Source organism: Chrysochloris asiatica, unplaced genomic scaffold (assembly GCF_000296735.1).
Source record: "Chrysochloris asiatica unplaced genomic scaffold, ChrAsi1.0 scaffold00116, whole genome shotgun sequence".
Taxonomy (NCBI): Eukaryota; Metazoa; Chordata; class Mammalia; order Afrosoricida; family Chrysochloridae; genus Chrysochloris; species Chrysochloris asiatica.
The window spans coordinates 5173356-5199530 of record NW_006408634.1 but is presented as its reverse complement, the minus strand read 5'-3'; the positions used below and the strand labels follow the sequence as shown (position 1 = coordinate 5199530).

General features: G+C 44.9%; 2 protein-coding genes across 2 annotated transcripts in view; both read right to left on the bottom strand.

The window, feature by feature from the left end:
* Positions 1-281: 281 nt before the first annotated feature.
* On the bottom strand, positions 282-10589 carry KLK5 (kallikrein-related peptidase 5). Its single transcript, XM_006868374.1, has 5 exons — positions 10514-10589; positions 6266-6527; positions 5305-5561; positions 5067-5200; positions 282-437 (listed from the first exon to the last, which is right to left on the bottom strand). The coding sequence occupies exons 1-5, from the start codon at positions 10587-10589 to the stop codon at positions 282-284; spliced, it is 885 nt and encodes a 294-aa protein (XP_006868436.1).
* Positions 10590-10591: 2 nt separating this feature from the next.
* Positions 10592-26175, bottom strand: part of KLK6 (kallikrein-related peptidase 6) — a 22399-nt gene continuing 6815 nt past the window's right edge. Inside the window, exons 3-8 of the mRNA XM_006868373.1 lie at positions 24690-24937; positions 23000-23136; positions 20649-20810; positions 12378-12498; positions 10843-10959; positions 10592-10713 (exon numbers count right to left, since the gene is read on the bottom strand). Of these exons, the coding sequence (XP_006868435.1) occupies positions 10592-10713; positions 10843-10959; positions 12378-12498; positions 20649-20810; positions 23000-23136; positions 24690-24937 (907 nt within the window). The remainder of the gene's footprint in view (positions 10714-10842; positions 10960-12377; positions 12499-20648; positions 20811-22999; positions 23137-24689; positions 24938-26175) is intronic.

Below are 26175 nucleotides of genomic sequence, written 5' to 3'. Positions count from 1 at the left end.
AGGTCCCTGCAGGAATTGTCAACTCCGACTCATAGCGACCTTTATAGTATTTCAAAGGAGTGGCTGGTGAATTTGAACCACTGACCATATGGTTCAAACCCACCTTGCAGTAGAGCGCTTATCCTACAGCTCCATGCCAGGACTCTTGCAAGAGTGGGACCTAGTAAATGACTGGGTGGGGACATGCAAACGAATGGGAGGAGCCATGCAAATAAGTGGACAAATTATGCAAATGAAGCAGAGGAGCGGGCGGGAAGCGGATTGCTGGATCCTGGGACAGCTCAGGAGTTTGATTGGATGGTTTTATGAATCCACTTGGTGAACCGGCAGAGGTTGGTGTAGACACCTGGTTTGTTGGGTTTGCCACAGGGGAAATCTCCCCAGGACACGAGGCCTTGCAGGGAGCCGTTGCAGACCACAGGCCCCCCGGAGTCACCCTGTAAGGGGGAGGTGGGGGAAGTCAGGCACAGAGAGAGGCAGAGATGTGGAGAGGTGGAAGGAAGGAGATGGAAGATTCCCAGAGGGATGGAGACAAAGAAGTGGAAATTACAGAGATGGAGGGACATGGAGGAAGAGATGGAGGAGGGGACACAGGTACAAAGAGAGACACAGAGAGAAAGAATGTTATTAAGACTTCACCCCAAGTCCAACTTTTAGAAATCTCATTTGCTCTTCTCTCTACCAAACCACTAGGTGCCCTGGTTGTACACTGGGTTAAGCATTGGTCTGCTAAATGACAGGCCAGCCAGCAGTTCAACCCACCAGCTGCCCCGAGGGAATAGGGTGAGGCAGTCTGATTCTATAAAGATTTATAACCTTGAAAACCCTGTTGTTGTTGTTAAGTGCCATCGAATCAGTTCCGACTCATAGCGACCCTGTACAGGGTTTCCGAGGCTGTAAATCTTTATGGGAGCAGAAAGTCTCAGCTTTATCCCACAGAGCAGCTGGTAGTTTCAAACTGCTGAAACCCCTATAGGGCAGTTCTATAGGTCCTATAGGATCACAGTGCATCTGAACCAACTTGATGGCCGTGTGCCTATTATGTATGTTTATGAAAAATATGAATAACTACAGGTGCAGTCCCTGATGGTACCAATGGCTAAGATGTTTAACTGCTAACCAAAGGTTAGAGGTTAAAGTTCACTTAGAGGTGCCTTGGAAGAAAGACCTGGAGATCTACTTATGAAAAACCAGCCACAGTTCTGCTCTGACACACATGAGGTCACCCTGAGTCAGAGTTGACAGAAACTGGAGATAGCTTGGTATCAGTTATAAGGAAGTTTAAGAACTTGGCTTATTTCCCATGAACAGGCGTTGTTTCAAGGAGAAGAATTTGACTACCAGAACATCTACATTTTTACTTTCTGTGGTTGAATTTTTCTGGTTGCTTTTTTGTTTATCATTCCTACAGAGTTCCTCTGTCTTTCTTCTGAGAAGCAGTTTGTGAACTGCTAGGAACCTCGGTTCCTTGTCTGCAAAATGGGGCTAATAATAATGATCAAATGAGTTAATGAATTGATGCTTGTAAACTACCTAAGACAGTATCTGACAATTAACTAGCTGGTTTATTACTGTGTTAAGAAGCACAGATGGCACAGTGGTTAAGAAAAGCAGTTAGCTGCTAACCAAAAGTTCAGCAGTTTGAACCCACCTAGCTCCTCCTCCGAAGAAACAGCCAGTCATCTGTTACCATAAAGAGTGTTAGTATTAAGTGCCTTAGAGTTGTTTCTGACACATAGTGACCCTATAGTGGGTTTCCAAGGCTTTAAATCTTTGTGGGAGCAAAAAGCCCCATCTTTCACCCATGAAGCAGCTGGTGAGCTCGGACCACCAACCTTGTGATTCACAATCCAGTGCTTGTTACAGCCTAGAACTGGAACCTAACAATGACATTGTTATATTATTAGCATTGTAGGTATTCTGACTCATAGCTTTTAATGGCTACGCTCAGAACACACGCAAGTACAATTTGAGGTCTCGAAATACAAGCAAACATAAAGCTCATCTAGTCCGTTCTGGGTAGAACTGTGCTCTATCGAGTTTCCAAGGATTGACTTTTCAGAAGCAGTTCTCCGAGGTGCCTCTGCACGGACTAAAACGTCCAGACTTCCAGCTAGCAGCTGAGCACATTAATCATCTGAACCACCCAGGGGCCCTTCTACAAAAACAAAGTATTAACTAATGTTGACTTGTTTAAAGTGCTGGAATTGGAATCAGATGGGCTTTCTTCTGATAAGATCCACTCCCCACCCCCCACCCCAATACATGTCCTTCTCTTCACATTCTGGTCTTAAGTGGTGTTAAGTGGGGTCAGAGATGAACTTGAGAGAACTGGGAATTGTTAGAATTGCTGGGTCTGTAAAATCTTTGGGGCCTGGAGTGCTGCCTGAACTCAGATTAGGGCTTGTTAGCAACTGTTGAGTCAATTCCAGCCTATAGAACAGAGGAGAACTACCCCATAGAGTTTTTCTTAAGCTGTAATCTTTATAAGAAGGAGCTCTGGTAGCGTAGTGGTTACGAATCGGGCTGCGAACCGGGAGGTCAGCAGTTCGAAACTACCAGCTGCTCCGCGGGAGAAAGATGAGGCAATCTGCTCCCATAAAGATTTACAGCCTCAGAAACCCTATTCAGGGTCGCTATGGGTCGAAACCGACTCAACAGCACTTAACAAACAACAATCTTTATAAGAGTACGTGACCAGGTCTTTCTCTCATGGAGCTGCTGGGTGGATTAGAACAGCCGACCTTAAGGTTAGTGTTGTTGTTGTGTGGTGTCGATTGGATTCTCTCTCATAGTGATTCCATGTGATAGAGTAGAACTGCCACATTGGGTTTTCTTGTTGCTGCTATGTGCCACTGAGCCAGTTCCAACTCATGGTAACCCTGTATAAGATTTCTGAGGCTGTAAATCTTTACATGAACAGAAAGTCTCATCTTTCTGGTGAGTCTGAACTGGTGCCCTTGTGGCTAGCAGTCTAGTGCTTATCCTACAGCCTCACCAGGGCACGAGGGCTCTTAAAACACGAACCCTTTGGGTCTAGGCACCACTGGGATTTGAACCCAGGATCTCCTGGCTGTGTGCCATCAAGTTGTTCTGACTCAAGGGGAGCAGAAAGCCTCATCTTTCTCACAAGGAGCAATGATGGACTCAAACCGTTGACCTTAAGGTTAGCAGCCCAACGTGTACCCCACTACGCTACCAGGGTTCCTTCCTGGTTATAGGCACTTTAACCAGCTAAGTCATCGCATCAAGGTTGTAATAGTATGGAGACAGATCATCAGTTCTTTTTCACATGGAGCTGCTGGCCAGATGGAACCACCAACCTATACGTTAGTGTGATGGTGTGAGGTTGAATCAATTCTGACATATACAGAGTAGAACTGCCCACTTGGGGTTTCTTAGATTTTCATCTTTATGGTAACAGATATCCAGGTCTTTCTTCCATGGAGCGGCTGGTGGGTTTGAACAGCCAACCTTTCAGTTAGCATCTGAGAACTCTGAGTTCTAAGGCCCCCTTTGTCACATAGCCAGGGATCATTAATGTTTATTGACGAACGTTCCTCCTGTAGGCGCCACCAGCACCACCAGGGTATGGAGCGCCATCTTTGACAGCCTGGTTGAGAATCACATCTCCCAGACCCTGCAGGACAGTTAGTCTCTGTGTGTGCCCACATCCTGGCCAAGTGCCCAGGCTCCTCCTTTGATGCTGCTCATTGGTAAATAAGGAACAGAGATGGATGACAAGGTGGGAAGTTGAGATGGGAAAGGCTTGCTGGGTACCACTGAGTCTACTTTCAACTCATGGACCCCATGGATTACAGAGCATCACTGCCTCATAGGGGTTTCCTAAGCAGAAATCTTGATGGTACTAGATCACTAGGTCTTTCTCCCACCGAGTTGCTGGTGGGTTTTGGGTACCAGACTGAATTGAGATGTGCTGGCCATGGAAGAAGGAGGTGCTGTAGGGTAAACACTGGACTTCTAACCTCACAGTTGGCAGTTCAAGTCCACCAGCTGCTCCAGGGGAGAACGATGAAGCTTTCTGCTCCTATAAAGGTGTGCGGTCTCGCAACCCCATACAGTGTTGCTATGAGTTGCAATTAATTAGATGGTAGCAGCAAGTTTAGATTTGGGATTCATGAAAGAAGGAGTCCTCAAAGTTGGCAGTTCGAGCCCACCAGCTGCTCCTTGGGAGAAAGATGAGGTCTGTAAAGATTTACAGTCTTGGAACCCCTATAGAGTAGTTCTACTGTGTCCTAGAGGGTAATTTTGAGTTGAAATCCCCTTGACAGCAATGGGTTTGGGATTGGGTCTATGGAGGAATCCATGTTCATTTGACAGGTGGGTGATGCAAATGGTTAACATGCCCAAAGGTTGGTGGTTCAAGCCCACCTAGAGGTGCCTGGAAAGGAAAACTAGGTAATCTACTATGGAAAAGTCAACGATTGGAAACTTTATGGAGAATGGTTCTACTCTGACATACATAGGGTTGCCATGAGTGGGAACTGACTGAACAGTAAGTGATTTATTTAGTGGTGATTGTTAAGTACCATCGAGTTGATTTTAACTCACAGGATTTCTGAGGAGCAGCTGGTGGGTTTGAACCACCAACCATTTGGTTAGACGTTCAGTGCTTATCCTACAGGGCCACACAAGGGCAAATTCCCACTGTGGCCAACACTACATTTCTATCTAACAGAGCTATGAGCATCAAGTCCATGAGGACAGGGGTTCTAATGGTTATGATCATGACTAGATCCCCAACCAGCAACCCTGGTAGCCCAGTAGGATAAGTGTTGGGCTGTTAACCAAACGGTCAACTCTTGGAACCCACCAGCCAGCCATTCCATGGGAGAAAGATGAATCTGTCAGCTTCTGTAAACATTTACAGCCTCATAAACCATGTGGAGCAATTCCACTCTGTCCTTCAGGGTCACAATGAGTTGGAATTGACTCCACAGCAGTGGGTTTTGGTTTGGATCCCCAACACTTACCACAGTTCCAGGTTATGTAGTCGGCATTTAGTGTGTATCTACTGAGTAAATGGAGAAGTCTTGAGCTCTTACCTGGCAGGAGTCTCTGCCCGCCTCATCTCCAGCACAGAACATGGTGTTATCTATCTGGCCAGGATAAGATTTCTTGCATCTGTCTTGATTCAGTACAGTGATGTCCAAGCACTGTAGCGCCTTGGGAAAATTAACTGTCAAACAGACACACACAAATCAGGACCATAATGAGGAGGAGAAAGGCAAGGAGGGGCGGCAGGTAGACATGGGCAGGCATCCAGAGGACCTGGGTACTCACGCTGGGGACTGCTGGTGGTGCCCCAGCCAGAGACCGTGCAAGTGGTCCCGGCAGATGGACAATGGGAGGAGATGTTGATGGGCTTGATGGTTTCACTTTCGTGGACTTTTCTGTTCATCTTAATGAGCATGAGATCGTTGGAGTGACCAGGGTGAGAGTAGCCAGGGTGGGGGATGGATTTGATCCCCTGGAGCTGCTGCTGCCCAGATTCATAGACAGGTGACAGGGAATATCGACCGAGGAGGATTTTGAAAATACTGAGGAAGATGGTTCATATCACCACCTGCCCCGATCACCACTCCCAAATCCAATGACAACCTAGTCCCAGTCTCTCCAAACTGTTTCTACCCGAGCCCCAATAGCATTCCCAACTCCATCTTTACCCCCCAACCCCATGCTCATCCCATTAACTCTACCTCTAGCCCTAATTCTTTTCCCATTTTAAGCCCTCATCATGTACACCCCAAATCCAGCCATCCCCAACCTCAAATCCAACCATCTCCAACCCTAAGCCTAACCCCATCCTCAAATCTTCATCTGTACCCAATTCCATCTCTCTCCCTACCCCCAATTTTAGAGCAGATCCCAATCTCATTTCTATAACCCAAATTATCAGTATATGTATTCCCAACCCTAAATCCATTCTATCCCATTCCCAACTCTAACCCCTCCCCCATTCCCAAACCATCAACATACGCACCCACAACTTTAATCCAACCATATCCTAACCAAAGGAGTTCTGACTCAGTGCTTGGTTGCTAACCAAAAGGCAGATAGCTCAGTTTCTCCATCCAAGAAAGACCCCTACCTCCCACTGCCTACCACAAGCCTGTCGTCATCAGAACTCTTCAACTCCATCCTTAACCCATCTTCAATGCTTCATTCTTAGCCTATTACCACCGGACCCTGCCCTCCACATCCCCATGGCCCACCCAGACCTCCTCTTGGAGAGTCCACTCACGGCTTCCTGCAGTGGGCAGCCGTGAGTAGCCACTGTGGGGCCACCAGCACTGCCCCGCAGTAGAGATGTTTGGGACTCATAAACAGTGCCGCCTGCCATTTCTGTGCGTGCAGCTTGCAGTCGGACCCATTCATGATGCGGTTGCTGCTGTCTTCATCCCTAGTGTCCTCCTCGGCTCTAGCGTCCAGCTCTCGAGTGTTCTCAGAGCGTCCGAGGGATGAGGAATTGTCGCAGGAAGCATCTTCATTTGCTCGAACTGGTTCTGGGGGCAGAACATGGGTGAGGCGGGACTCACTAGACCAGAGGTGGAGTCAGAGGCGGGGCTTGAACTCAGTGGGTGGGTCTTAGGCTCAAGATGCAGTAGTGGCGGGAGGATGGCGAACCTTCCAAAGTGGGCGTGGTCACTGATTTAGGGGCGGGGTCAGGTCTCAAGGCGGAGCCTGGAGAATCCAGCCTTAGACTCAAAAGTCAGGACCTGAATCCAGGTGTTGAGACTGAACTCTACTGGACTGTAAGGATTCCTGAGAGTAGCTAAAACTCAGAAGCGAGATCTAGTTGCTACAGAGTTGATTTTGATTTATGGCGACCCAATGTGTGTCAGAGTAGAACTGTGCTCCATAGGGTTTGCAAGGGCTGAGTTTTTCTTCCGAAGCACCCTGAGTGGAATCAAACTGCCAAGCTTTTGGTCAGCAGTCACGCACATTAAACCATTTGCATTGGGTTCTGGAGCTCTGAGCAACCTCAGGGGTGGAGTTTGGGGACGGCCCTGAAACCAGAGCTTTAGGAGTGGTGTCAGGGTTTAGGAAATGGGGTTAGGCCTTAGTGAATGGGGTCAGAGCTGGAGGTGGCAGAGTCTGAGATGGGGGAGGGACTTAGAATGGATTTGTGGAGAACCAAGACCAGAGTCACCTGGGAGAGTGGATGTAGAATGAGCCCTAATTTTTAAAGGAGCCCTGGTGGTACAATGGTTAAGCATACAACTGCTAAGTGAAAGGTCAGTGGTTTGAACCCATCAGCAACTCATCAGAACAGACCTGACCATCAACTCCCGTAAAGACTTTTAGCCTAGGAAACCTATGGAGCCGTTCTGCTCTGTCCTCTGGAGTTACCGTAATTAGAAATTGACTACACAGCACACTAACAACTTTTGAAAGGGCGCTGGTGGTACAAGGTTAAGAACTGGGCTGCTAGCCAAAAGGTTGTTGGGGTTTACACACAACCGGTGACACCTTGGGAGAAAGACTTGGCGATCTGCTTCCATAAAGATGAATCCATTGCCATCTAATTGATTCCAGTCGATTCTGACTCATAACGACCTTCTAGGACAAAGTAGAATTACCTGATAGGATTTCCAAGCCTGTCATCTTTACAGAAATAGACTGCTACATCTTTCTGTCAAGGAGCTGATGGTGGGCTTGAACCACCGACCTTTTGGTTAGCAGTCCAGCGTTTAATCACTGCACCATCAGTACTCCTCCATAGAGACTGTTGTTGTTAGGGGCCATCAAGTGGGTACCGACTCATAGCGACCCTATGCACAACATAACGAAACACTGCCCGATCCTAGGCCAACTGGCCAGGCTTGAGCCCATAGAGACTACAGCCTAGACAATCCTATGGGGAAGTTCTACTCTGTCACATGGAGTTGATAGGAGCCAGAAATCAGCTGGTTGGCACACAACCACAAAGATGACTTTGGAAGGGAATATGGGGACTGAGCTGTAGGAACTGATTAGAGAGACTGTGTAAGGAGTAGAGCCTAGCCAAAAGGGGCGAGTCATAAGTGAGGGGCTTGACTGAGGCTACAGAACCCAAGAAGGGGGTCCTAGACTATAGATAAAAACTTGACTTTGGAGTGTGGTTGAGAAGAAGGGGTGGAGTCAGAACTATTGGGCAGAGTCAGGGTCAGGGGGGCAAAACCAGGAAAACAACTCCACTTGGGAGTTCATGTGGAAGGGGACAGCCGGGCTGTTTTTTCTTTCCTTTTGAATTATCAGATACAAAGGTGCCTTCAGAACCCCTTTGTTGTTACTCTCCTGCCTGGCACAGACCCATAGAGAGATACAGAAGCCACTCCGCTCAGCCACCCCAAGTCTGCTCATTGGCTCATAGCTCTGGTACCGTCATTCATTCACACACACACACACACACACACACACACACATACACACATGACCACCATCACAGATAAGCACACAAGATCTCCATGAGGACATTTACACAGGTCAAGGCCAGGGTACACACTAGGGGACTGCTGTAGATACAGAAAGTGTTACATGACTTCACACACCATGGAGTTGATTTCCACTCAGAGAAAACCCGTGTGTGTGCAGAGGAGACCTGCTTCCAAGAGTAGCAGATTGCCAAGCCTTTCTTCTGAAGCACTTCTGAGTGAACTCAAAGTGCCAACCTTCTGGCTAGTCATTGAGCGCTTAACCGTGTGTGGCACCCAGAGACTCTGAAAGTGACTAGGCCCCCATGAGCACATAGCCAGGGTCTCATAGTGACAGATACTTCTGCACACTAGATTAGTGGTGGAACCCCTGGACAGCTGTACCATCACACAAGCAGTAGCGCTGATGAGATCCCATGCAAACACAAAGCCACATACAGCCCTCCATACATAGAGTCTCAGGCAGTTACATAACCACATCTGTTGTTGTATCACCCCGTTGGTTCCGACTCATAGGGATCCCATGTGACAGAGTTTTGTAGGTGGTTTTGTAGTTCTTTATAGGAACTGATAGTAAGGTCTTTTCTCCCTTGATTGGCCCTCACAGCAGCCCCATGTGACAGAGAACTGCCCTGCAGTGTTCCCTAGTCTGGAGTTGATCACCAGGTGATTTATCCTAACAAGTCATGTGTCATCTAACATCCAGCCACAACCATGCCATCACAAACAGCCACTCGGAAACACCTGGCCACATGTTTTCATAGTGACAATCACTTTTGTCACACACAGTCTCTTGATGCCTGTAATGATCCATAAAAGCATGCCACAATAACCGTGGCATCTACAGTGCTATGTAAATCATCCACTCTTAGGGCCAGAAACCCAAACCAAGATGGCGACTGCTGTGGAGTTGATTCAACTCGTGATGAGACCACGTGACTATGGAGCAGATCGCCAGGACTTTCTATCAAAGGCACCTCTGGGTGGGTTTTAGCCACTGACCTTTGGATTAGTAGACAAGCACTGAACTGATGATGCCCACACCCAATCATACAATCATGACCCCAAAGAGGCAGTTGCAGATTTGCTATGGAAAACACCATACATACACACATACATGCATGTAACCTACAAGCAGACACAATCATCAGATCATGTGTCATACACAATCACCAGTGTGGCCAACTTCAGTTATTCTGACACACACCTACACACCCCAACATCCAGCCTCAAGATAGTAGTCAACTGATACCAAAAACAAACCAACAAACCAAAAAACCCAACACAACTCATTGCCGTAGATTCTGACTCAGTAAACCCATGTGTTACAGAGTAGAACTGCCCTATAGGTTTTTCTAGGTTGTAATCTTTACAATTTGTTAAGTGCCATAGAATCGATTCTGATCCATAGCGATTCTGTATAGGGTTTCCAAGGAGTTACTGGTGAGCTTGAACTGCTGACCTTGCGATTCAAACGACTTTGTAGTTTGGCTCATTAACCCACAGCACCACACCAGCTACTCCTTGGAAAACCTATACATGGTCGCTATGAGTTGGAATCGACTCGATGGCACATAACAACAACAACAACAAATCTTTACAGAGGAGTCCTGGTATGGCACTGTAGGATTAACACGGGACTGCAAACTACAAGGTCTGCAGTTCAAACCCACTAGCCACTCCCTGGAAACCCTATACAGGGTTGCTATGAGTGGGAACAGGCTCCATGGCACTTAACAACAACAATCTTTACAGATGAAGATGGCCAGGTCTTTCTTCCGTGGTGCTGATGGGTGGATTTCAACTGACAACCTTTTGGTTATTGTAGGGCAAACCACAAATATCAACAACAAAAGCAAACACCATTGCCTTCTGACCTTATAGGACACACACTACAAGTACCCCCACAGAGTTTCCAAGGCTGTAATTTTTAAGGAAGCAGACTGCCACATTTTTCTCTGAGGAGCAGCTGGTGGGTTTGAACCAAAGCTTTGTGTCTCCAAGGCTTCTTCACATAGTCACTAACAACCCTACTGCACAGTTAACCAGTGACACAAGTGGGAACCCCCAGCTACCTGTGAACCCCAGAATCAGGGCTGTAATGAGGGCGCAGACCATCCACGTCCTGCGGGTCCAACGGGGTCCTGCCATGGTCAGTGCACCTGGTGGGAGAGGATGTCCAGGTGATGGGAGTGGGTAGGTCCCTCAGCCCACTCCCCTTTCCGGTTCTCCTCATTTTCCCCTGAGGACATGACCCCATTATAGAGTTCCAGCACTCTTCAAGAAAGGAGAGAGAGAAGTGGCGTGCCAGAAAGACCAAAGACCAACGGGTACTCCCGAGACCAAAAGCAAACGCCAAGATGCCTCCCCACCGCCCTTCCCTGTGGAACCCCCTAGGTCTCACCTGCCGCTTGTGCTTGTACCCCGGGTAGAGGTGGGGAGCCTGCTCCCAGGTCGGCCCGCACACCTCTCAGACTTGCCTGGTCCTGCTGCCGGCCGCCTCCTGGACTCGGCACCGGGCCTGAGTTATAACCACCCACTGGGTCCCCAGGGCACATTCCCGGGTGGTGAGGCGCCCTGCCCCGCTTCAGCAATCACTCCTCCTGCCTCCCCCCACTCCACCCCCAGATCACCCCCCCACCCAGTGCCCAGAGCCACTCCCTACCTCCTTGGCTCCGGGGAGGGTGGAGAGGGGTCTGCGATGGTCAGACTCCTCTGCTGCCAAGCCGCCTCTGGACTGACCTCTAGGTCTCTCTTCTTGGCCCAAAGATTCAATTTATTTTTCTAATTTCTATTTTCTGCCTGATTCCACCTTTATCTATCCTCCTCCCTACTCCTCTTTCTACTTTTGGCTCTGTTTTTCCAAACCTTTCCAACTCTCTGAATTTATCCCTTTGATCTTTTTGAGTCGCTCAATGCATGGCATTTGCCCAATATCTGTTTTTGGCTGGTTTTTCTCTTCCTCCTGCCACCCTTCCTCTTCCTCATTCCCTCCAATCCTGCCCTCTGGGTCTCTGCTCCCTTCTGATTCCTTGTGTCCCTATTTCTCCGAATCTCTGCCCCCCTCTCTCACTGGGTCCCTGCCCCCCAACTCTGAGTCTCAGTCCTCCTCTCTTTGTCCCTGCTCACTCTGTCTGTGGGCCTCTGTATCCCCCTTTCTCTGGGTCTCTGTCCCCCTCTCTCTGGGTCTCAGTCCCCTTCACTCTTGGTCCTTGCCCCTCTGAGTCTCTGAGTCCTGTCCCCCTCTGTCTGTGGGCCTGTCTCCCTCCCGTTCTCTGAGTCTCTGTACCATTGTCTTTTAGTCTCTGTCCCTCTCTTTCTGGGTCACTGAGTTAGTTATATGTATTTTGACATATATTTGTATATAGGTACACCTGCCAAAACATCACTACAGGGAAGACAATAAACATATCACTTTGGGATGATTCTGTTTATCTTTAAATCTTCTTTACCCTGTATCTCTGAAGTATCTTTCTTCCCGTCTCTGTTTTATATCCTCTTGTGTCCGTTGACACGGATCCTTCTCAATTTCTGTGTGTTTCTGTCTCTCTGTAGCAATCTCTCATTCTGTACCTCTGTCTCGCTGTCTCTTCTCATCTCTCCATCTTTCCCCTTTGTTTATCTTTGTTCCACATTCTCTCTTTCTTGTTCTCTTCCTGTCTGTGTGTCTGTCTCTCCCTCTGTCTTTCACTGTCTCTGCATCTCTATATCTTCCTCTTGTTTCCTTTTTCTCTGCTCCTCTTCCCACCTCTGTCTCTCTGTTCCCCCATCTCTCTCCATGTTTCTCTCCCTCTTGTGTCTTGCTCTCTCTTAATCTCTCTCTTTCCTCTCGCTGCATTTCTGATTCTGAGTATCTGTATCTCTATATCTTTCAGTCTCACTGTCTCTCTCGCCTTGCATTTTGGTCAGATGCCACTCTGCAGAGAAAACCCATAGTACCTTCTCCTGCCCCATCACCCAGGCCACCTTGTGGGAAAGGGCAGGGATCCAGTCCCGCAGGTGCTTCGGCCTGCCTGGTGGAGCCAGGCACCAGGCGTGGGTGCAAGTTGGGCAGGGCCACCTGTGGATGGGGAAAGAGACTCAGAGGCCAGGACGGGGGGGCGCGGGTGGCTCCTGGGAAATGGGGCGTTGGGTGGGGAGGACACAAAGTAGCTTCTCACTACTCAGTCACCAAGGCTGTCTCTCCTGCTCTTTCTGATCTCCACTCCAAGTTTTCCTTCTCTCTCTCTTTCACTCTGAGCCCAACTTTGTCTCTCTGCATGGGACTTTAACTTGTCTGCTCATCCTATCCCCAGATGGTATAAGCCTCAAACTTTCATTCAATCCATATCCACTGTGCACCTGCTGTGTGCCAGGCTCCCACCTAACAATGAACAAAACTGACAAAGATTCCAGAAGATGATGCCCCTTTGTGAGCTCACATCTTGTGAGCAGGAACCTGGACAACATGCTCTCCGCTATAATCTGTCACCTGTAAAAAGGCTGGTTTTAGAGTCCTTGCGGGTGGTTTTAATGCATGCACACACACCCCAAATCCTATTCCAATGTGTTTAGTTCATTTTGATTATTTCATTTAAATGAATTCATTGCATTTGTGACTCATGAAATCATCACCACTATCTATTTCAAAAACAGAAACTCTACTCATTAAGCAATAACCCCCATTCCTCCTTTGACCACCCCCTGCACACACACACACATACACACACACAAGCCCCTGTTAACCTCTGACTCTCTGTCTCCATGACTTTGCTCATTACAGATGGATTGACATGCTGGCTGTGACAATCGGCAGAGCGATTTGTGAAGGTGGCTCAGGGCCAGGTAGTGTTTTGTTCTTTTGTACATTGTATATATGATCACCATGACTTGAGATCATGCAACAACCTAACAACAACAGATGTATCTTTTTAACTTTTGATGGTGAATTGAGTGAAGACTTACAGAGCAGATCATCTGTTCGACATTCAATAAATCATACCCTTGGCTTCATCTCAGTGATTGCAATCCCTTCTCTGTAACATGTTATTCTTCTTTTTCCCTGTAATTCTTATTTCCATTCTACCCTCCTTCCCATCCCTTTTGAATTTTGTCCTTTGGTAACTGCTGCCCTTGTGATCTTGAATGCTTGAACATTCCATGGTACGCATACCTCATTAGTGGACAACAGATACTTCTTATAAAGTAGACTTATAGATGAGGGTCAGCAAAGACAAAGGGAATCTTCAATGAATGGCCACAACAATGAATAAAAACATACCGATGACCATGAACATGACACATGACCAGACAATGTTTTGTTCTGTTGTAGAAAAGTTCCCTATGTGTTGTTGACTCAAGTTCCATCAACAACAACATGAATCATACAGTATTTGTCCTTTTGTGTCCAGCTTCTTTAAGTTAGCATAATGCTTAGAAGGTTCATTTATGTTGTACCATGTAGGAGAACTTAATTTCTCCTTATGGCTGAATATTCATGTACATGTGTGTGGGTTAGTACATAGAACTCACATTTTGTTTATCCATTCATCTGTAAATGGACACTTGGGTTATTTCCATATCTTTTGACTATGTAAAAAATGCTGATTTAGGGAGTTAATATTTCATGAATTAAAGTGTCAAAGCCAGCAATTTACTTCTTCCTTAGGCTTTTTTTATTTTTAAGTTTTTATTGTGAACTGAGTGATAGTTTATATGGGAGAACATCGGTTTTACATCATCGTTTCATTGCAATGATTACAATCTCCTCCGTGCATCATCATTCAACAGTATTTGCTTCCATTCCCTTTGTTTCTTTGTTGTTGTTTTTTGGGGGTTGAGGGAATGTACACAAAACACTCAGAAATATATAATAATTTAAACAACCAAAGGGCACATTCTGCAAGTCTGCCTCCTAGCCGCCAGCTGTCAGTCCCTCTCTTTCCATGAATCTAGAGTCCTCAGCTGTTCCCCCTCTCCATGGCCCCATCTCTGCCTCCATCTCTGGTGTCCCTGCTTCTCTGGTTAAGTTCCTGCACTCGGTTTGTGTTCTTCCCGCTTGATGGTTTTAGAGTCCTCTGTTTTTGGACTGTAAGATTAACTACTTCCCTGTTTTTTTTTAAGCTTTTATTGTGAATTGAGTGATAGTTTACATGGGAGAACATAGATTTTACACTCATATCATATTTCATTTCATTGCAATGATTACAATCCCCTCAGTGCATCATTTAACAGTATTTGCTTTTATTCCCTCTGATAGAGTCTGGGTTTTTTTGTCCATTGTCTTTTTTTTTTTTTTTTTAAGGTTTTTATTGTGGATTGAATGAAAGTTTACAGGGCACATCATCAGTTTCACATTCAAACATTCATATACCTTGTTTCATTACATTGATTATAATCCCCTCCATATACCATCAGTTAACAGTGTTTCTCTCTATCCTCTTTAGCTTTTTTTGGGGGGGGAGGGGGTGGGGGAAACTTTGCCTTTTTGGAATTTACAGTCTCGGCTTTTAGGGAAGGTTTTTACATTTATCTGTGGATATCCAGGGCTCATGTATGGAATTACTAACAAGCATAACTGAATAATCAGATGAGGGACAGTTTGCTATGTCTGCTAGGTGGCTATAGTTTGATCCTCAGAGCCTATGGTTTAGACGGTCTGCAACGTTTGGGCCTACTCCCCTGTTTTTGTTACAAAACTTCTACCTTTACAATTGTGATTGTAGCAATTAGTCATGATAACAATTACTGACTATTGAATCATAAGAAATCTTATCACCAGACCCATCTAGACAAGATGAAAACTATTCAGTGGGGACTCTATCTTCCCTCACACATTCTTAAACTAAACCACCTTTTGAAAATTTGTAAGCCAGTCACTTCATGCCTTTATCGCCCCTCATTTTGTAGCCAATGTTTACATTGCCCATCCCTATCTACCCTGTATACAGAGGGGAAAGGATTGATACTTGATGTGAAGACTCCTTCCCTCTCAGTTGGTATTTTGAGCTACTACATCCATAAGTATAGGTCAAGTTCATCAAATTGTAGCAATTTATACTTATTTCCTTTATCAAAAAAATTTTTTTTATCTTCATCTAGTCGAGTTCTGATTATCATGCCATTAAGGCTACATCAAAGGGGTATTCATTAGGCTTTTAAGCTCAGATTATACAACTTTTTATTCTAGATATGTCTTTAATGGTCACCTTATTATAACTAGGTGCCCTCCAGTCTGCTCCCCATGTATAACAGAATAAAGCACTGCCCAGTCCTGTACCATCCTTTCAATTACTCTTCAGTCCATTGCTGTGGCTACTGTGCCAATTATCTTGTTGGGAGTCTTCCTCTATTTTGCTGACCCTCCACTTTAGCAAGTATGATGTCCTGCAGGGACTAGTCCCTCCTGGTAACATGTCAGAAGTATGAGAGACAAAGTCTTATCATCCTGGCTTCTAAAGATCCTTCTGGCTGTGTTCTTCTGGCAGTCTGTGGCACTTTTAACATTCTTCTCCAACACTATACCTCAAATGCATCAATTCTTCTCTGGTCTTCCTTATTCATTATCCAACTTTCACATGCATATGAGGCAATTAAAAATACCATGACTTGGGTAAGGCTCAACTTAGTCCTGAAGCAGACATCTTTGCTCTTTAATGTTTTAAAGAGGTCTTTTGCAGCAGGTTTACTTAATGCGATATGTCCTTAGATTTTTTGACTGCTGCTTCCATGGTTGTTGATTGTGGATCCAGGCAAAATGAAGTCTTGGGCAACTTCAATATTTTCCTCATTTATCATGATGACATTTGTTGGTTCAAATGTAAAAATTTAGTAGGGTCTTTATAATAACATTTGCTTCTATTTACAAATTAAGTTGATTAATGATTTCAAAAATTTTAAACAGACTTTTTAAAGTCAATGCATTCAGTCTTTTCTGGAAGTCCTTCAATTTTTAAACAATCCTTCCAGGTCATTTATGAAGTTATACAAGGAGTCCCCAATTATGATGGAGTTTCATTCTTACAACTCCATTGTAAGTCTGTTCTGGCATTAGTTGAATGCTTCATTAAAAAAATTTGTTATTTTGGCCTTTTATCCCTTTCATGACCCAATTCTTTTCATGAAAGGGTGCCATGTGTTTTCATGAATGGATATATACTGAATCATGGAGATGACTGAATTTTTGGTAGACAGTATGGTTGGTATGTAAATTAAATAATAGTGGTATTAACTGGTCTTCCTTATAGGCATATGGATATTATCCTACCACAGAACATATTATACTTGAAGATCGACCTTGAAATGTTGTTTTTGATGATGAATGTGACATCATTCCTCTTCAATTTGTCATTTTGGCGTAGTAAATCCTATATAATTGTCTGATTCAAAACAGCCAATATACCAGTCCATTTCAACTCACTAATGTCTATAATTTCGACATTCATGCATTCCATTTCATTTTTTATGACTTCCAATTTTCCTAGATTCATACTTCATACATTCCACTTCTGATTATTAATAGATGTTTCTTTTCATTTGAATTGTGTCCCATCAGCAAATGAAGGGCTTGGAAGCTTTTCTCCATTCGTGTCTTCATGATCAGCCCTACTTTGAAGAGACAGCTCTTCCCTAGCTGTATTTTGAGTAACTTCCAACCTGAGAGGGTCATATTCTGGCACTATATCTGAAAATATTTTGCAGCTATTCAGAAGTTTTCAGTGGCTAACCATTTCGAAGTGATTCTTCTCTTCTTCTTCCTAGTCTGTCTTAGTCTGGAAGCTCAGCTGAAAGCTTCCCACCATGGGTGACCCTATTGGTATTTTAAATTGCTTCCAGCATCACAGAAAAACACAAGCCACCACGGTATGACAAATTGACAGACACAGTATGACAAACTGACAGCTACATGGTGGTTATGTTGACTTCCAGGGGACTTACTGATAAAAAATAATTTGTCAATTGGGAACTTCTGAGCCCATGGACACTGATCTAGCCATGGAGGGCTGGAGTTGAGAGTGAAGTGTCCAGCTGATATGAAGTGAGAGGAAATACACAAGAACACCCAAACTTGCAGATAGTACCCATTTGACCTAGCTCCGATGGCTTGATGATCAGAACTCGACTAGAGCAAGATAAAGAAATCTGGTAAAGGAAGTAAGTGCAAATTGCTACTATTTGATGAACTTGACTTGTACTTATGGATGTAGTAGCTCAAAATACCAACTGAGATGGGAAGCAACTTCACATCCAGGGCCAAGCCTATTCCTTTTGTACACAGGATTGATAGGCACGGGCAACTTAGACATTGGTTACCTTAAAATGGGGGAATGGAGGCTATAAAGGCATGAGATGGCTGACTTTCAAGTTTTCAAGATTAATTTTAGTTTCAGAGTGGCAGGGTAGATAGAATCTCCACTGAATAACTTTTTTATTGTCTAGATGGGACTGGTGAAAGGAGATGGGGATAAGATTCTTATGATTCAGTAGTGAGTAACTGTTATCATGACTAATTGCAATTGTCACAACTGTAAAGATAGAAGTTGTGTAACATAAAGGAGGGAATAGTTAATCTTACATTCAAGGAACAGAGGACCCTAGGACTATTAAGAAAGAAGAGCATGAGTGGAAAGTGGAACCCTAACCAGAGAAGCAACAACACCAGAGATGGAGGCAAGAGGTGATGGCATGGAGAGATAGAGTAGCTGAAGACTATAGACTAATGGAAAGAGAAAGGCTGGTGACCAGGAGCCAGGCTTGCAGAATATGCCCTTTGGTTGTTTAAATGATTTATATATTCCTGAATGTTTTTGTGAACATCAAAACAAAACAAACCCCCCAGAGGGAATAGAAGCAAATACTGTTAACCGATGATGCATGGAGGGGATTATAATCATTGCAATGAAACAAAATACAATACGTTGAGTGCAAAACTGATGTTCTCCCATGTAAACTCTCACTCAATTCACAATAAAAGCTTAAAAACAAAAAAGGTTGTGAGCAGTCATCTAAGGTACAACTATTGGTATGTCCCCATCTAGAGGAAAGAAGAATGATGAAAATCAAAGACACGTGGAAACAATTAGCCTGGTGGACTAACAGATCATGTGAACATCATTTTCGACAACCCTGAGACCAGAAGAATAAACCACATGAATTTCAGTCTCCACAATCCTGACACCAGAAGAACTATATAGTATCCAGGTATCATTACCAACTGCTCTGCAAAGGATAACATTAGAAGCTTTTAGATAGAGTGGGTGAAAAATGTGGAACAAAACTTGTACATACTACTGAGGTGTACATACCATACAATAACCAACGATCTGAGACCAAAAGGGCAGCCGTTACCCAATGACAAAGATCAGAAGAGCTTAAAGGGGAGGAGGAGGAATGGAAACAGGAAACAGAGGGAGGAAGTGGGATGAGTGATATTACATTGAAGGGACTGCAATCAATGAGATGAAGCAAAACATGTACGAACTATTGAATGTAAAACTGATCATCTGCCCCACTGAATAGTTTTCATCTTGTCTAGACGGGTCTGGTGAAAGGAGATGCGGATAAGATTCTTATGATTCCAAAGTGAGTAATTGTTATCATGACTAATTGCGACTGTCACAACTGTAAGGGTAGAAGTTGTGTAACAAAAAGGAGAGAGTAGTTAATCTTACAATCCAGGAACAGAGGACCCTAGGACAATCAAGAGAGAAGAGCCCAAGCAGAATGTGGGACCCTATCCAGAGAAGCAGCAACACCAGAGATGGAGGCAGAGATGAGGACATGGAGAGAGGGAGCAGCAGAAGACTTCAGATTCATGGAAAGAGAAAGGCTGTGTGCTGGTGGCCAGGAGGCAGACTTGCAGAATGTGCCCTTTGGTTGGCTATTTAAATGGTTTTATATTCTTGAGTGTTTTTGTGTACATTCAACAAACAAACAAACAAACAAAACCCAGAGGGAATGGAGGCAACTACTACTGAATGATGATGCATGGGGATGGGGTGGGGCGGGAGGGGGCTTGTAGTCATTGCAGTGGAACAAAGTATGATGGGATGAATGTAAAGCCAGTGTTCGCCCATGTAAACTATCACTCAATTCATAATAAAAACTAAAAAACAAAAACAAAAACACCACCACCAAAAAGCTGATCATCTGCTCTGTAAACCTTCACTCAATTCAAAGATTAAAAAAAAAACACTAGTCAATATTTAACCATTTCAAGAAGTGCTATAAGATGAAGAACCAATGGTATTAAAGGAAGAAGACCAAGCTTCACTGAAGGCATTGGTAAAAAAAAAAAAAAAAAGACTCCAGGAATTGATGAAATACCAATGAAAAGTTTCAACAAACTAGTGTAGTGCTGGAGGAACTCACTTGTCTATGCCAGGAAATTTGGAAGATAGTTACTTGGCCAACCAATTGGAAGATATCCATATTTGTGCACATTCCAACGAAAGGTGATCTAATAGAATGCGGAAATCGTTGAAAAATATCATATATATCATATGCAAGTTTGAAGATAGTTAAAAACTGATTGCAGCAGTACACCAACAAGGAGCTGCCACATGTTCAAGCTGGATGCAGGTAACCACATTTTCTCCTGAGGACTGACTGGTGGGTTTGAGTCATTGACCTTGTTGTTGTCAGCTCAACACTTGCTCCACTACACTGCTGAGGCTCCATGTATCTTCCTCGAGGGAATAAAAATCCAACTAGATTGTAAAGTAGAAATAGGAATTTCTGGATTTCAGAAAGACCAAATCAAAATAAAAGCCTGTTATTGGGTACTCATGACATACCAGACACTGGTCTATGTGTTTCCCATGTTCAAAACCTTGAATCCTTGCAATGATATCCACCAGCTTATAAGGAAAGTACCATCAATATCTTTATTTTACAGATGAGAAAATTGCACAATGAAGGAAGCAATTAAGCAGGTTCTTCTAGGCTTGTAACTACTTCTGGTAGAGAGAAATCAAGACCATGGAATACATAGGGTTGGAGAGATGCTTAAAAGGAGTTTCCCTGCATTCTCTCTGAGGTGGGGATAAGACCTTACCCCATTGGTGCAAGGATGGGGCTGGGGTAAAATCAGGGAGAATTTGTGTTTTCTTGTCACTACCTTTGTTAAGCACCAAGGATTAACTATGGGCAAATGGGAAGGGAAGGCAAGATCTTGGTTTGAAATATTATGGATTTAGCCAGTGGGGTTGGAGGTCAACACTTGAATGTCACACGGCAGCGTCTCCTGGTGTTAATAGTTTTTTGCACCCAATCGAAATATCTGCAAACGTCAGTGTAGACTCCAGGCTTCTCCTTTGATCCACAGGGGATATTGCCCCATGATACAAGGCCTCTGAGACGGCCTCCACATACCAAGGGACCCCCGGAATCACCCTGTGAAGAAAAGGGAGGGAGTCAGATATAAAAACCTTGGACAGTGAGGAGGACCAAGAGACAGGACACACACACACACAGAAATAGATAGCCAGAAATAGAGGGAAAGACACAGGGACACAGACAGACAGGCAGTCAGACAGTGAGACACCCAGTCACATACAGAAAGTTATGGAGAAACGCTGAAGGAAGACACATGGGGAAACAGAGGAACACACCAAGATCCAATGAGGCATGGAGAGGACATAAAAAATAAGCAGAGTAATGGTTAACGGTGGAGGTTGAAAGGTCAGAAGAAAGACAAAGGTACAGAGATAGAGAGGGAGAGAGAGAAAGTGGGAGAAAGAGAAGGAGAGACAAAGAAAGAGGAAGAAAGATAGGGAAAAGAGGGGTGGAGAAAGAGAAAGGGAAAGAAAAAGAAGAGATGGTGAGAAAGAAAGAGGAAGGATGGGAGAAAAAGAAGATGAGAGATAAGAGGGAGAGAACAGGAGAAGGGGAGAGAGAAAAAAAGAAAGAGAGAGAGAGGAAAAGAGAATGACTATATCTAAGGACACTGACAAAATGACCCAAGACCTTGAATTACATAGAGGCAGGACGATTCTGGAAGAGACATACGTGTAAGACACAGGAAAGGAGAGGCAGGACAGACCCACAAAGAGATGTACATTATCTTCACGGGTATCTCTCTACCTCCTATCTTCAGGTCTGTCTCATAGAAGGTGCTTGTGTGTCTGTCGTTTCTCTGCAAGTACTTAAATGCACTGGGTATAGGTTTGGATATACAGAAGAGAAACACAATGGATCATAATGGAAGAAACCCAAGTTAAAGGCATTACAGAGGACAGTGGCACCTTCTCTCTCTCCAGCTAGGGTCTCCCTCTTCCAGAGCCTGGCTGTTTCTAAGCAGGACTTGGGGAAAGGAATCCATGGGTTAGCACTGGCATCTAACCGAACGCTTGGGGTTTTGCGTCCTCCCTGATATAACTCAGAAGAATTGCCTGATAATCTACTTCTGAAAAAGCCACCATAGAAAACTCTATGGATCACAGCTTTACTCAGACACACGTGCGGCCACCATATGTCAGAATCAACTCTGTGGCAACTGGTTGGTTTAAGAAGGGCAATCCCAGCACACCATCCTTCTGCCTCCTTGTTGTGTTTCTCTGATTTTTTGTCTCTCCTCGTCCACCCTTATCTATGAATTTCCTTGTCTTTAATGGCTATGTGTTTATATCTCTGCCTGTCTCTGGTTGCACCCTCACCTATCCCTGCCGTGTCTCTGTGTATTTGATTGAGTCTGTCGGCCTTTTCCTGCCTCTGGTTTCATCCCAGCTTAGATTTGTAAGGCTCTATTTTGGCCTGTGTTTCTCTCCCTCCTGGTGTCTCTGGCTATATTTCCATGTCTCTGTCTTTGACTAACAGGAATTCGTGTGGTGCTGTGGGACAATCACTGGACTGTTAACCATAAGGTTGGTGGTTCAAGCCCACCAGCCACTCTGTGAGAGAACTATGAGACTTCCTGCACTTCCTGCACAAGAATTATAGCCTTGAAAACCCTACACAGTGTCATTATGAGTTGGCACCAACTTGACTACACTTAACAGAAACAACAACAAGTTACCATGGAGTATGTGCCATTGGGAGCATCGTTATCCTATGTGTGCAGAGCAACTGCTCCATAGCATTTTCAAGGCTGTGGTTTTTGGAAGCAGATCACCAGGTTTGTCTTCTAAAGCATCTTTGAATGGGTTCAAGTCACCAACCTATTGGCTAGTAGTCAAGTATTTAATTGTACCACTCAGGAACTCCTTCCTGGATTAAGGTGGACTCTAAATCCAATGGCAAGTGCTGAGAGGAGAGAAGAGGAGGGGAGGGGAGGGGATGTGAGGAGAGGAGAGGAGAGGAGAAGAGAATACACTGACAAATTCAAAGAAGGTTGTGTGAAGATGAAGGCAGAGATTAGAGTGATCCTGCCACAAGCCAAGGACCACTTGTCATCCCCAGAAACTGGAAGAGGTAACGGACTCTCCCCTTGAACTATTAGTGGGAGCATACACTTCCTACAGCTTGATTTCATACTCTGACCTCCATAAATGTTTGCTTTCTTAAATCATCAGGTTTGTGGAAATTTTTACAGGAGTCCTAGGAAATGATTACAACGTGTCTTTGGCAGGTCCCAGTTTCCTCACCTGGCAGGAATCTCTCCCATACTTCTCATCTCCAGCACACACCATGTTTTGGGTTATCTGGCTAGGGTAGGCACGCTCACACTCTCCACGAGGCACCAGGTTGACGTGTGCACATTGGATAGTGTCAGGGAAATTACCTGTAGAGAGAGAAAAACATCACCCTGTGCGCGCTCGTGTTTTTTTCTGAGAGTCCTCCTCAACTCTCCTCCAACTCCTATAAATCCTCCCCTGTTCCCATTGGTGCCTATTTCCCATTGATTTCTTCTTATTATTTATCCTTGATTCTTAGACTCCATTCCCACCATCCCTGTCTCTGGATGTTTCCATCTTTCCATCACTCTTCCCTCCCCTGTAGGCCTGTCTTCATTCAATCTCCCCTTCTCCATAGGTCCTCATTTCTTGTAGGTTTCCCCTTTCTTTTAGGTTTCCACTTTTCTCTCTTCCATTGATCCTACCTTCTTCAACAGTTCCTGTTGATCTATAGGACTCTCTGTCTCCATTAATCCTTCCTGTATTGGACACTTCCTACTCATTACTCTTTCTTTCATTGGCCTTTCTTGCCCATTGGTTTGTCCTGGTTGGTCATCACTTGCTCATTGGTCTTTTCCTAACTGTTCTTTTTCTCCCTCATTGGCTTTCCCTTCCTATTGACCCTTTATTCAGTAATTTAACTCCCTAAATGTGAGTTACGGTGTGGCACGGTAGGATAAGCACTGGACTGCTAACTACAAAGTCAGCAGCTCAAAACTTCAGTCACTCCTTGAAAACTTTATACTGGGTCACTGAGTCAGAACCAACTTTATAGCACTTAACGACAACAACAATTGATCATTTATGAATTAATTGGTCCTTTCTTCTATTGACTGTCCTTCCTATTGGCCCTTCATCTAATGATCCACCTCCTTCACTAGTCCTTTCCTAACTAGTCCCTCTCTCCTCCATTAGCTCCCCTAATCTATTGACCTTTCATCTTATATTCTACTTCCCTTATTGGCCCTACACTCACAAGTGCACCTTTCTCCATGTTTTTTGCTGCTCTAATGGATTTATTTCTTCCTCTAGTCCTCCCTCTAGTGACCTGTCTTGATCACTAATTCTTTTCCCAGTTGATTCCTCCCCCGTTAGCACTCTCTACCCCATTAACTCTCTATGTATGCCTCATCCTGCTGTTGGCCATCCTTGCTTTATTGGTCTCTCTTCCTCTACTAGTCCCTTTTCATCTCTTGTTCATTAATACATCCTGATTGGTCCCTTTTGGGCATTGCGCTCCTTCCCCTCTGACTTTACCTTCCCATTGACCCTTCACTTTGAGGCCCATTTCAACCATATCATTCACCCACTGGCCTTCCTCCCAAATTGGTCCTCTCTCTTCATTGACCCTTCATCCATTGATACGCTGCCCCACTGATCCTTACCATGAACCTACCTCTTCTCTTTACCATTGGTCCACCTCCCCTGTGGCCCATTACCATTGGTCCACTTTTCCCATAGTCTTTTACTGTTGGTCCACCTCCTCCATGGCCCCTAACCTATAGATCCATCTCTTTCATGGCCACAATCTTTGGTTCATTTCCCTACAGCCCATTATCTATTGGTCCACCTCCCTCATGATCCTTCATCATCCAGTCATCTTCCCCTTGGCCCCTTGCCCACTGGTCTGCCCCCTCATAGCCCTACACCCATTACTGACCATCTGCTGTCTTGCCCCAGCCCAGGATTTGGCAGCTGGTTTGGCTGAAGGAGCAGTCTTTCTCCATGGTCAGTGGACTGATGAGGTTAGAGAGTTTCGCTGGTCGTGCTAAGCGCAACAGCATGATGTCCTGGTCATGAGTGGCTGCAGTGTAGCCAGGGTGGGTCACAGTCTGTACAACAGGGATAGATTCCTGGGAGCTCTCGGTTTTCTGAAGGTTGTGCTTTCCCAGATAGACCTGAAGATTCCTGGAAAGGAGGAGGGCTGGGTCTCACTTGGAGCTCTTGGGGTATAGTTGAAGCTCCAGAGTGTCTCAGCTGGTTATACTGTTAGCCATGTGATCTGCTCCTCCCACAATCTTCCTTAGCACAGTAAATGACAACTCCATCTTTCTAGAGTTAAACTTGGTGGCTATTCTTTTTATGATTAAAAATATATATGTTGATGAAAATATGCATAACAAAACATAAGCCACCGTAGCCAATTTTACTTGTACAGTTCGGTAACATTGATTATACTCTTCAAGGTGTACAGCCATTCTTGATATGTTTTCCTAAATCATTCCACCACCAATTGCATAAACTCAATGTCCCCTAAGCAACCCACCATACTCTTTCCCCTTTCCACCCACTCTTGGCAACCACAAACAATCTTTGATTGCTACACATTTGCCCTTTTCATATAAATGAGACCATACAATATTTGTCCTGAGGGCTATTATCGACTCATCTATTTTATGCTTCACATCCCAGCTGTCTAAAAATCCTTTTGGCGCAACCCCCCCTCCAAGACTAAGACTCAATGGAAATGCACGCTCTGATTGGTAAAATCAGCAATGAAGCGGCAAGCTAAGCCCTAAAATGTTCAGTGGACTTCTGTGGACCCAGTTAGGGACCTGGAGGGCAAGCAGTGTGAGGAGACCTGGGGACTCTTGGGCCCAGAGTCAGTGGCGTGGCCACGGAAGACTCGAGAGGAGAGTGGAGCTACCAGCTGATGGGAAGAGAGTACATATGCACAGGAGCACCCACATTTGCAGATGATACCCACGGTGACCTGGACCAGATGACTGGATGAACTTGACTTATACCTATGGAGCAGCAACTCAAAAGAAGGAACAAATTCTTATAGCAAGAAGCATTTACACCCCTTCCACACACAGAGTGGACTGAGATGGGCAACTTGGACATTGGATACTCAAATGGGGAGCGGGGGACTACAAAGGCAAGAAGTGACTGGCTTACAAGCTTTCAAGGGGGAACCTAGTGCTAGGGAGCATGGAGGAAGGCAGAATCTCCAGTGGGTACTATTCAATCTGTCTGGGCAGAGCTGATGAAAGGAAATACAGATGGTTAACTCGTGATACTGTAGTGAAGAATGCTTATCAGGATGGATTATGAGGGTTGGAAATGCAAAGGTAGATGTTTTGGAACAAGGAAGGGAGTGATTAATCCTACAGGCTAGGATTGGAGCTATCTGGGACCATCAA